The 13,337-nt window shown below is 41.5% G+C and overlaps 1 protein-coding gene across 17 annotated transcripts in view; it reads right to left on the bottom strand.

The window, feature by feature from the left end:
* The window catches only part of LOC138761425 (membrane-associated phosphatidylinositol transfer protein 2), a 331,314-nt gene that overhangs the window by 77,259 nt on the left and 240,718 nt on the right, over positions 1-13,337 (bottom strand). For all 17 annotated transcript variants that reach the window (XM_069933525.1, XM_069933533.1, XM_069933526.1 and 14 more), the window contains one exon: positions 11,221-11,571. In XM_069933525.1, the coding sequence (XP_069789626.1) occupies positions 11,221-11,571 (351 nt within the window). The remainder of the gene's footprint in view (positions 1-11,220; positions 11,572-13,337) is intronic.

The raw sequence follows: 13,337 nt of genomic DNA, 5'->3' as shown, positions 1-13,337 counted from the left end.
TACCTGTAATTTTATTCTTATTTATTTTAATTTTTAAAGTTTATTTTCATCAATATTTTTTGCTGGCTGCTTGAATTCCAGATACCAGGGGCTTTATTGTACTAATTTTAATTTTAATTTAGACACAGTAACAAGCCCTTCCAGCCCACGAGTCCATGCTGCTCAAATACCCCAATTAAACAACAACCCCCATATGTTTTTGAAGGATGGGAGGAAACTGGAGCACCCAGAGGAAAGCCACCCAGACACAGGTGATTGTACAGACTGGTGGATTCGAACCTAGTTCACTGGCAGTGTAATAGTGTCATGCTAGCCGCTTCACTAATCGTGCTGCATACAGTTATTTTGTGCTTCAGCCAGATGAATATTTAGTCCATGCGATTCAGTAACTCTGAAGTCTCCCATGAATGATTGCTATTTAGGTGATGTGCTGCAGCAGTTGGTTGAGAAGCAGTGGCATTCTGCTGCTGAGATAATGATCAGTGGGGATATAATAGGATCACTTGCTAATGACACACTCCACTGGAAATATTCAGCTCTCAAATCACTCAGCAGCAAAGATTCAAATGAAATTTAAAAAAACATAATTCTGCCAAGTAAATACATTCAGTGAATTCAAGTCAATTTTAGAAGTTGACAATATCAAATGAGTCAGATAGCTTTGAAATGTTTGGCTCATTGGAAACCAACCTCCAAGCAATAAAATTGCATCATAAAAAAGTATGAGAAAAAACAAGTTAATCAAGGAAATTTACTCTGATCCAGAAAGCAAAGAGTCTGAACAATTTTGCAATTTTGTCATTGCCCATAGCACATCAGTTGCAATTGGGAGCACAGCTGGAAATTGACCAGACCCAGGGGCTGTGACCACTGGACTACTTTGAATGGAGGACCAAAAGTAATAGATATTACTGACAATCTGCAATGCCAATGGCGAGGTTCTCCCCCCCCCCCCCCTCACCCCACACTCAATCCTCAACGTGCGCTGCTTCAGCACTTTTTTTGAGTAGCAGGAAAGCTTAGAGTCTACCAGTGACATTCTTTATAAACCAGTGCTGAAACCATAAGGAAGCAATGTGCAGGATAAACTGGTGCCACAACCAGAAGCAAGGAATGGAGGGCATGCTAATCCTGGTAAACCAGCACCAAAACCAGAAGCGAGCAATGAGCAGGCAAGATAGTCCTCGTAAACAAATGTCCTTTTATGCTTTCAAAAAGATACAAGAGCAGGAATGTGATGTTGAGGCTTTACTTGGAGTATAGGGTAGTTCTGAGCTCCTTATTTTAAGAAAGGATGTGCTAGCATTGGAGATTTCAGAGAAGATTCACAGGAATGATTCCTGGAATGAGAAACATTTGATGGCTCTTGGACTGTACTCCTTGGAGTTCAGAAAAGTAAGGGGGGACCTCATAGAAGCAGTTTGAATCTTGAAAAGACTGGACAGAGTGGATGTGGCAAAGTTGTTTCCCATGGTCGGGGAGCCAAGAACAAGAGGGCACAGCTTCAAGATTAAAGGGTATCCATTGAAAACAATGTTGGTGCAAATTTTTTATTGTGCCCCATCTCACCTATGAGATCTATGCTAATGTCCTCTCAAGATCCAGATAAATTATAAAAATGTGAAACTTATGTGGTAGTCGATGGATCCCTGACAATCCCTCCTTCTCTTTTTTTCTTCCTTTCCTTTTCTTTTCTCTCTTTCTTCTTCTTTTAATTTCTTTTGGGACTTTATTAACTTTCACGGAAGGGTGAGGGGATTGGGCAGGCTGGGGGTTTATAGTCATTATGTATCATAGATCTTTTTTTTCTCTGTATTCGGTTTTTTTCTTTGAATTTGTGATTGCATGTTTAGCTTTAAAAACGTAAATAAAATAGTTTTAAAAAACCAAAAACGCAGAGGAATTTCTTTAGCCAGAGTGGTGAACATCTAGAATTTGCTTCCATGGGCAGCTGTGGAGGTCAAGTCATTGGGTGCATTTAAGGCAGAGAGTGATAGGTATATGAATAGTCAGGGTACTAAAGGTTATGGGGAGAAGGCCGGGGAATGGAGCTGAGTGGGAGAATGGATTAGTTCATGATGAAATGGCGGAGCAGAATGGGCAGGCCAAATGGTTTACTTCTGCTCTTCTATATTATGGTCTTATGGAAACCACAAGCAAGGAATGAATAGGTATGATTATCCTTGTAAATCAGTCCCAAAACCATGAGCATGGATTCAGAATTGGCTTGCCTGCACAAAGTTGAGGATAGTAATAGATGGTATGTATTCTGCCAGGAGGTCAGTGACTAGTGGACTTCTGCAGGGATCTGTTCTGGAACCCCTGCTCTTTGAGATTTTTATATATGACCTGGAGGAAGAAGTGGAAGGATGGGTCAGTAAGCTTTGAGTTTACAAAAAGGTTGGAAGCGTTGTGGATAGTGTAAAAGATTGCCATGGTTACAACAGAATAAGACAGGATGCAGTATTGGGCAGAGAAGTGGCAAATGGAGTTCAATCTGGATAAGTGTGAAGTTATGCATTTTGGAAGGTCGAACTTGAAGGTGGAGTGCATGGTTAATGGCAGAAATCTTAACAGTATGGACGAACAGAGGGACCTTGGGGTCCAAATCCATAGATCTCTCAAAGTTGCTGTGCAGGTTGATAGAGTAGTTAAGAAGGCTTATGGTATGATGACCTTCTTTAGAGGGATTTAGTTCAAGAATTATGAAGTTCCAGCTCTATAAAAGTTTAGTTAGACCATACTTGGATTATCATGTTCAGTTCTGGTCACATTATAGGAAGGATGTGGAAGCTAAGAAGAGGGTGCAGAGGAGATTTACCAGGATGTTGCCTAGATTGGAGAATGTGCCTTTTGAGGCAAGGTTAACAAAATTAGGGCTTTTCTCTTTGGAGCAACAGATTATGATATGTGACTTAATAGAGGTATATAAGATTATGAGTTGCTTAGATTGGGTGGAGAACCAGCCCCTTTATCTAGGGCAATAATAGCAAATACCAGAGGACATCTGTTTATGGTGAGGGGAGGAAAGGTTAGGGGTAACGTCAGGGGTAGGATTTTTTCAGAGAATAGTGCGTGCCTGGAACACATTACTGGAGGTACAGCCTGGTAAAAGGGACATTTAAAAAATTCTTTGACAGGCACAAGGAAGGAGGAAAATTAGAGGGTTGTGGATATGAGGGAGGGAAGGTTTAGATTGTGGAGTAGGTTTATATAGCATGTCACAACATTGTGGGCTGAAGGGCTTGTACTGTGCAATGAGCAAACATGATAATCCCAAAGGGTAGGCACAATAAAGCTCATAGATTTGGAATATTCAATACTATGAATAAAGGCAGGGATATTGAACTACGAGGCCAGGTATCATGAACAATGATGGCCCAACTTCACACAGATTAATCTAGATTCTATGTGCACTACTGGTTCCAGATTTGGTCATCGAGTGACAAGAAGAATGTCCAGAATAAAATCCAAAGAAACAATTTTAAACTAGTAGCCCAAGGTAGCTCTAATATGCATTTTAGAGAGCTTGAGGGATGAAATATTACAGCTGATATGCTGAGTGCTGGTGTTCAGTTCACATCCACAACATCGACCATGAAGGTTCACCTCTCATTACTGAGCCAAAATAAAGGGGCTCTAGAACGGGAAAATGGAAAGATGCAGGTTATATTATGGGGAATAGGTGGTGATCAGTGGGAAGAGGGAGTGATTAATGTGCACAGAAGGTGACATGTGGGGACAGAGATTAGTGGGGGAGGGGATGGGAAGTGATCAGTGGGAGGGGAGGGGATGGGAAGTGATCAGTGGGGGGAGGGGACGGGGAGTGATCAATAGGGGGTTGGGGGTGGTGAGTGATCAGTGGGGGCAGCGAGTGATCAGTGGGGGCAGCGAGTGATCAGTGGGGGCAGCGAGTGATCAGTGGGGGCCTTCAGCCTAAATCTACTGGATGGGAAGGTTATGATGAGGGTTTCTGCACCTCCCCACTTTCCCATTTCCTTCCTCCCTCCCTTTTTTCCCCTCCTGTCCTCTTCCTCTCCCTTCCTCCCTTTTTCTCTACCTCACTCCCCTTTCCTACCTAGATAACACCTCATTTGGCCTTTCTGGCCTTAGCATTTTGCATGTTTTCCCATTCAGAATCTCAACTAAACCAGCCTGCTGAAGAAGGATGTAAAATATTCATTTTCCTCAACCACACAACTGCATTCCTGAGTGGATTTCCTCCACACTCTCTGTTTAGGCTCTCTCTCCTTGAATAACTGTTCACATGCCAACACAATTGCTTTTTTAGTTTCTTTTTATGGTTTCTATCTGCAAGCATAATTTCTTTTATTTCTCCTCTAAATTTTCTCACTTTCATTAAACTGAATCTGCAATTTGTTCTTTTTTACCATTCTTTTAGCTCTTATTTTGGCCATCCAAGGAGTTCCAGTTTAATTTTTTCCACCTTCTCCCTCATGGGATCCTATCTTAATTGATCCTGATGCATCTTCAGCTGAAAGAATTCCCATTGTTCCAATACAGTTCTGTCTCCCAAATATTGATTCTGAACTTAGCAGGTTGAAACCTGAAACTCACTGAAACCAACCCTTCACCAATTGACTACTTTTGTCCTGGAGTGGTTAATGTCCTCTTCCGTAGCTGTTCTAAACCTCTCATTTGTCAACAATTGTATTTAACACAGCAATAGTTTCAAATGTTTCAAGGAATATTCTAGAAGACCAATAGGCGGTGAAGGTGTCAGGGTGATTAGAAAAATAGCATCCAAATTATTTGTTTTCAAATGTCAATGAAAACTACTCTACAAATGTATTAACTCCTTTGAGAACAGCAACAGTATCTTGGCCAGGAACAGAAAATGTAGCAGCAAGGTCAATTTTAAAATAAATGCATCAGATATCTGTGAATTATGCAGTGACACAAATACCTTCATAAGACCATAAAACATAAGAGTAAAAATAGGCTATTCAGCCCATTGAACCTGCCCCACCATTTAATCATGAGATGATCCATTTTCCCACTCAGCCCCACTCCCCAGCCTTCTTCCCATAACCCTTGATGCCTTGGCTTATCAAGGACCTTAAATATATTTAGTGAGTTAGCCTCCACAACCACCTGTGGCAACAAATTCCACAGACTCGCAACCCTCTGGCTAAAGAAATTCACAACAGAAGCAGGCCATTTGGCCCATCGAGTATGCTCCACAAATCCACACTGAGCTAAACTTTTCTCACATCTAGTTCCAAATTCCTGCCTTTTCCCCATATCTCTTGATACCTTGACCAATTAGATACCTGTCAATCTCCCCTTTAAAATCCCCCAATGATTGAGCCTCCACTTAAATTCCTCTGCATCTTATTTTTAAGTGGATGCCCTTCAATCCTGAAGTTGTGACCTCTTATCCTAGACTCTCCCACCATGGGAAACATCCTTTCTACATCTTCTCTGTCCATGCCTTTCAACATTCTCCTAAATTCCAATGAGTACAGGCCAAGAACTGTCCAACATTTCACAATTCCTGGAATCATCTCTATGAACCTCCTTGTAACCCTCTCTAAAGTCAGTACACCCTTTCGTAAATGATGAGACCAAAACTGCTCACAATACTCCAAGTGAGGTCTCGCCAGTGCCCCATAAAGCCTCAACATCAGATCCCTGCTCTTATATTCTATTCTTTTTGAAATGAATTTATGCTGAATTAAGCATGGATCCCAAATGTGAAGAATGAGAGGAAAGAAGAAATGTATCTCTAAGGCAATTCCTTACATTCATCAATAGGGCAGAATGGATCTGTTCACTCATTAGTGGATGAGCTTGTCATTGGGTTTCATCTCTCCCGTCCTCCTGGGATCGTTCCGTGTACAATACTGCACATTAGCAAGGCCAGGGGCAGTAGGTTAATCATTTGACCTGTGTCACATGGCCAGATGATAACAGTCATTCCCTGACTTAGCCTCATTTATCTGTTTCAACCAGCTGGGCTTGCTTTAGTCATTGCTGACCACAGAAGAGTTTGGGGTGGGGATGGGGAGGGTTCAGATCAGAAATATATTTCCTGCTACACTACAGTTCCCCCTTTCTGCTCAGAGCAGCCAGTTTGGATAACATAGTTAAATGATGCAGCAAAAGACGTCAGCACTACTGTGCTAATGGTTTCTATAAATAATCCACATTACAAGCAACGGATGGCGTCAGTATCATAAATAGAACAGGAGGTTTTCAGCTCAGCTCAAGCTGCAGAACTCAATCTGGGATGTGGGTAAAATGAAGGATCTATTCATCTTCAGAAACAAACAAAAGCCTGACCATATACAACCTTTCTGCAAATATGCAACCAATTCAAATGCAAAGCAAATCCAAATACAAACATTGCTATGATTAGAAATGGTATTTTTAACCCTTTCTTTTTGCTAGGTTTGGTAGTGTGCATCTAGTCCAAATAAAACTGTGATAAAATAAAACTGTTGACAAAACTAATAAGCATGCATAGATTGTTTATAGAATCAAAGAGTTATCCAGCAGGGAGCAGGCCCTTCCGCCCAACTGGTCCATGCCTGCATTTGGCCCAATTGTGAATTATTATGTCATTTGAATTTTCATGTTTTCCAGTGGCAAATATAATTGGCAGTTCTACAGTCCACAGCCAGTTGCAGGATTACAACAGAGTTTTGTATTCTTGCTGAGTTGGGTTGACCCAGAAAATTCAAACTGACTAAGCAAAAGAGAAAGGTCATTGATAATCCTGCAACATTTTCATCATTCAAAAGATTTGATTAGGTGCAGATGAACTTCTGTGAGACTTGAGCTCAAAATCCATGCTACACTGTCCAAAATACTGTCTCCCCAGGACAAGTATGAGCAGAGGCTTTCTCTCTATCTCTTCTCTTACACTTATCCCTCAACCAACATCATTAAAACAGATTATGAGATCAGAATCAGAGGGTCAGACGCACTCCAAAGGAGAGCCATGAAGAACAGAGAACACTATGGCACAGTACATGCCCTTTGGACCTCGATGTTGTGCTGACCTATATATTCCTACCAAAAACAACTAAACCCCTTATAACCCTCTATTTTTCTCTCATCCATGTACCTGTCTAAGTGCTTCTTAAATGCCTCTAATGTTTCAGTCTCCACCACCACCCCGGCAAGGCATTCCAAGCACCCACAACTCTCTGTGTATAAAACTTACACCTTGTATCTCCCCTAAACATTTCTCCCTTCACTTCTCTACAGGTGTTCTCTGGTGTTCATTACTCTCACCCTGGGAAAAAGCTGCTACCTGTCTACCTTATCGATGCCTCTCAGAATCTTGTAGACCTCACTTTCATCTTCACTCCAAAGAGCTCTGCTAACCTTACCTCATAAAACAGTTTCTAATCCAGACAAAATCCTGGTAAATCTCCTGTGCATCCTCTCCATAGCTTCCACATCCTTCCTATAATGAGATTTGTATAGTTGAAACATGATCTCTCTACTCCTGAACTCAATCCCCAATTAATGGTCCAGAATCCCATAGCCCTTCTTACTATCCTATCAACCTGTGCACCAACCTTGAGGGATGTATGGATTTGCACCCCAAGGTCCCCCTGTTCTTCCACACTGCTAAATATCTGACCATTAACCCTGTACTCAACTTTCAGGTTTGACCTTCCAAAATGTATCACCTCACACTTATCCAGATTGACTTCCATCTGCCACTTTTCTGCCCAACTCTGCATCCTGTCTATATCCTTTTGTAAACAATGACAACCTTCAGCTCCATCCACAACTCCTCCAACCTTCGTATCATCTGCAAACTTACTGACCCATCCTTCTGCTTCTTCATCTAGGTCATTTATAAAAATCACCAAGAGCAGGGGTCCCAGAAAAGAACCTCCAGGCAGAATATTTTCCGTCCATTACTACTCTCTGCTTTCTACATGCAAGACAATTCTGAATCCACACAGCCAAGGTTTCATGGATCCCATGCCTCATGACTTTCTGAACAAGTCTCTCTTGGGGGACTATCAAATGCCTTACTAAAATCCATATACACCACAACTACCATTTTACCATCATCAATTTCTTTTGCTACCTCTTCAAAAACCTAATTAAGCTCATGATGCATGATCTTCCCCTCACAAAGCCATACCGACTACCTCTGGGAAGACTGTATTTCTCCAAATGCTCATAAATCCTGTCCTTAAGAATCCTCTCCAATAGTTTGCACACCACTGACGTAGACTTATTGGTCAATAATTCCCAGTATTCTCATCGTTACCATCAAACAATCATCCAGCACCTCCCCTCTGGTGAACACGGGGCCCTGAGACAAACAGGTTGGGTAGTGGGGTCGGTGAAGTACAGAATGTGATGGCTGTTGAGGCCTCCATTTCTGGAGGAGACAAGCATGGATGTGAGTCAGAGAATAAATTATATCTGAGAGAGGGTAGAGTATCCTGCAGGGGGATGGTGTGAGCTACACACTGAAGTACATAAACACCCATCATTAGGTACAGGCAGGGTATAGTTCTAGAAGCAGAAGTTGAAAGAAAATAATCACTGTATTACTACTCCCAGATCTGCATGGTAGCTGGTCGAGAACATCAGATCTCATGGGATCCAGGGCAAGCTAGCCAATTGGACTCAAAATTGGCGGGATGGTACGAGACAGAGGGCGGTAATGGAGGGTTGTTACTCAGATGGAAGATTGTGACCAGTGGTGTGCCACAGAGATTGGTTCTGGGCCCACTGATGATTCAGAATCAGAATCAAAATGTATTGTCATGACCAAAAACCTCGTTTTGCGGCAGCATCACATTAAATATAATATAAACCACCTTATCAAAAGTAAATAAAAATAATGCACAAAAACTCAAAGTAAGGCAATGTCTTTGGTTCACTGTTCATTCAGGAATCTGATGGCAATGGGGAAGAAACAGTGGAACCAGTACCAATTCTTGAAGTACACCACTACTCACAGACCTTCAGTCAGAGAGGCAATCATCCACTACTACACTCTGGCTTCGCCCATAAAGCCAATGTCAAATCCAGTTTACTACCTCACTATGAATACCAACTGACTGAACTTTCCTGATTAACTTCCCATGTTTGACCTTGTCAAAGGTCTTACTAAAGTCCATGTAGACAACATGCCTTTCCTTCATCAACTTTCCTGGTAACCTCTTCAAAAAACTAAAAAAATTGGTTAAACATGATCTACTACTCTGATCTCTTAAAACATCTTCCAATAACTTACCTACTACTGATATCAGGTTAACAGGCCTATAATTTCCTGGGTTATTTTTGGAACATTTTTTAAACAATGGAACAACATGAGCTACCCTCCAATCCTCCAGAACCTCACTTGTGGTGAAGGACATTTTAAATATTTCTGCCATTTTTGCACTAGCTGCCCTCAAGGCCCAAGGGAATACCTTGTCAGACCCGGGAATTTATCCAACTTTATTGCTTTAAAACAGCGAGCACTTCCTCCTCTTTAACCTGCATAATTTTCATGACCTTACTGTTTGGTTGCCTCATTTCCCTAGACTCTGTGCCAGTTTCCAGAGTAAATACTGATGCAAAAAAAAACATTTAAAATCTCTCATCTCTTCCGGCTACATTTGTACCCATTCACTCTGATCTTCAAGGAGACCAATTTTGTCCCTTGGTATGCTTTTGCTTTTAATATAACTGTAGAAGCCCTTAGTAGTTTCCTTCACCTTTTTTTCAATCTCTTTATTAATCATATTTATAGGTAAATAATACATGAGGAGAATAGGAGTACATAATCAAAAATCACTGTCTCCCAAAGCAACTCATGTCATCTTTTCGCCCTCATGATTTTCATTTAAGTTTCTTCCTGTGTTTTTTATACTTCCCGAGTACCTCGTTTGCTCCTTGTTGCCTATTTCTGCTATACACCTCTCAATTCTTCTTAACCAAATTTTTAATATCCCTCGAAAACTAAGATTCTTTATGTCTGCTAACTTTGCCTTTAATTCTGACAGGAGCATACAAATTCTGTACTCTCAAAATTTCACCTTTGAAGGCTTTCCACTTACTGAGCACATCCTTGCCAGAAAAATAACCTCGCCCAATCCACGCTCTCCAGATCCTTTCTTATTTCCTCAAAATTGGCCCTTTCTTAGCCACAGATCCAGACTCTGTGCCAGTGACCTTGACTGCCATGGCTGATTGATCTTGATTAATCTGTTGCAATTCTTTCAGGAAGTAATGAGCAGGACAGATAAAAGAGAATTATAATGCTGTTTTCTTGTATTTTAAGAAGGTCTTTGACAAGGTGCCACACAGGAGGCTGTTAAATAGGATTTAAGAAATAATAGGAAAGGTACCAGCATAGATTGGTGGGAGGCAAAGAGTGGGAATAAAGAGGGACTTTTCTGGGCGGCTGTTGACGATTAGTGGTGTTCCACAGGGATCGTTGCTAGGTCAGATACTTTTTACACTGTATGTATGTAAATGATTTAGATGATGGAATTGTTGGCTTTGTGGTCAAGTTTGTAGATTATACCAAGATAGGTGAAGGGGCAGGTAGTGTTGAGTCTTCAACGGTCTTTGGACAGGTTGAGAGAATGGGCAACGAAGTGCAGATGAAATACAGCGCAGGGAAGTGTATAGTCATGTCCTTTGTCTATTTTCTAAATGGGGAGAGAATTCAAAGGTGGAGGTCCAAAGGGGCTTAGGAGTCCTAGTGCAGGATTCCATAAAGGTTAACTTGCAAGTTGAGTCCGTGGAAACGAAGGCAAATGCGGTGTTAGCATTCATCATTTAGAGGACTAGAATATAAAGGCAAAGATATAATAGTGAGGCATTACAAGATATTTCTCGTATTCTGACCAGCTTTGGGCCCCATATCCAAGGAAGGGTGTGCTGGCATCCTTGTCTCCTTTGGGGAAAAGTCTGACCTTCATCTGATCAATATCATCAGTCCAATCTCTTCTCGTAACTCAAGCCATTCTGACCCAACATCTCTGTGAATCTACTCTGCCCTCTTCTAGCTTTATGAAACCTTCTCATAGTATGGTGGCCAGAACTGCATGATGTGTCAACACTTGTACTTAATGCCACACCCTTCTTCACCATTTTGTCTACCTATGTCAACACTGTATCTACTTCTACCCATGCGGAGAAAATATGAAGCAGGCGCACCTGGTTTTCCTCAATGAAAAGACAGAATAACAATGGAAAATGGTTTAAGTTCTCCAAGCCTACCTCCTCTGACTGATGAATGTGACGATTTAGATGATGTGGACCACTGCTTGGTCAGTGCTCTTTCTGTTAAGGAGTCGCTGTAGTCCTTTAGATTGGGACTGTTGGATTCTGCATTGAGGGTGACATTGGAATGGGTATCTTGTTCTCTCTCGGTAGAGCACTGGACCAGGCCAGCTTGTTCAGCTTCACTATCATTTATGTTGAATTGTGCCACAAACTGGGCCATTTTCTTAGCCAACATGAGTTGTGTTTCATGCTCAAGTTGCCGGATGTCCTCTATGGTCAGGCCATACCATTCATCCTGCCAGCACCATGCTTGCCGGTGAGCTCTCAGCATCACTTTCCTTAAACCTGTAATTCATGGAAAGAGTCTTCAACCAAGTACAGACCTGAGCCACAAAATTACAGTGCACTTCCAAAATTCTAAATGCCTGGCACAATAACTGAGTTATAATAGAATGCAAATATTCTATTGTCCAAACAAGATACCAGTTAGTGAAGGGCTGTCACAGGTGGTGATGGAAGTTTGTTCAAATTATTTGTCATGCTGAACACACAATTTTTAAAAGGAACACACAATTCATCTCCTGCTAAACAAGGAAAGGGATTTTTCAATGATAGGTCTTGGCCAATCCGAGGCAAATGGTTAGAACAGCATATTCAGCTGGCAGAACAGTTAGCAACCAAAGCCAGTGGTGGACTTGAAGACGGAGGCACCCACACTGTAACCCACCCCAATATACAAGAAGCTTTTGAGCCTACTTTTGATTTAGGGAGGAATTAAACTGACACAATTCAAAAGACTGGGGGAGGAGCAAGAAGTTGGAGAGATGAGGGAAGAGAGAAAGGGCATGGTTACTTGTAGTTGTGGTGTCTCAAGATCATTCAATGATTCATTCCAAACCAGAATTGGAAAATTGCAAATCTTACAGCCTTTTCAAAAGTGGGTGCAGGGAGAAACTTGGCCCACGGTAATGGAAAGGATGAGAGAGAGTGGCCCAGGGTTACGGAGAGGGACTAAGAGAGAGTGGACCAGGGTAATGGAGAGGGACTGAGAGAGAGTGGCCCAGGGTTATGGAAAGCAACTGAGTAATGGAGGGAATATTTGATTAAGTGGTGCATGTCTAGTCTTTCACATGCCTGATAAATAAACTGTAAGGAACTCATAGAAACAAGGAACAGATTAGCCCAGGAGCTAGCCCTCTGGCCCACCATGATTGAACTACTGTGTGTGCTTTTATTAGCTCCGCTGGGAGCAAGTTCCAGATCAATGAAGGTAACCATTCCATTCTTTTCCATCCTATCCACATCTGTCATCACTTTCAAGTTCAAGTTTGCCTCAAGTTCAAAGTCAGAAGTTATGTACTTGCACCTCAAGATCTCTTTGCACATTAATTCTCCAAGGGTCATGCCATTTACTATATAGTTTTCTCTTGCATTAGACTTCCCAAGATGAACACCTCACATTTGTCTGGATGAAATTCTATCTTCAACATTGCTGCTCAAATTTCCAACTATTTTATAGCCTGCCATATCCTTCCACAACTTCACTCATTATGCACAAATCCACCAATTTTTCATCCAGATCATTTATATATTTCTTAAACAACAGATCTCCCAGCACTGTTCAACATGGAACACCACTAGTCACGTTCAGAGGAACATCACTTCACCACTAATCTTTAACATCTACGGCCAAGCCGATTTTGGATCCAATTTACTAAATCACCAGTGGCTTCATCTTCTGGACAAATGACATCTACTACCTCAGCCTCATCAATCATTTTCGTCACTTTCTCAAAAAACACAATCAGATGTGTGAGACAAAGACAAATGCCCATATTTTTCCAAATATGAGTAAATCCTGTTCCAAAGAATCTTTTCAGTAGTTTCACTGAGACTGATATAAGTCTCACTGGCCTATAATTCTCTGGTTAGCTCCTATGACTTTCCCAAAGAAAATGACAACCTTTATTCTTGTCTTTTGGAATCTTACCCCTGGTTAACTAAAATTCAAAAATCTCTTTCAAGGCCCCAGATATCTCCTCCCTTGCTTCCCTCAGTACCCGAGGGTACCCGATGCATCAGGCCCTGGGGATTTATCTACTTGACTGCTT

The sequence above is a fragment of the Narcine bancroftii genome, chromosome 4 (assembly GCF_036971445.1).
Source record: "Narcine bancroftii isolate sNarBan1 chromosome 4, sNarBan1.hap1, whole genome shotgun sequence".
Classification (NCBI taxonomy): Eukaryota; Metazoa; Chordata; class Chondrichthyes; order Torpediniformes; family Narcinidae; genus Narcine; species Narcine bancroftii.
This window is presented reverse-complemented; position numbering and strand designations above follow the sequence as displayed.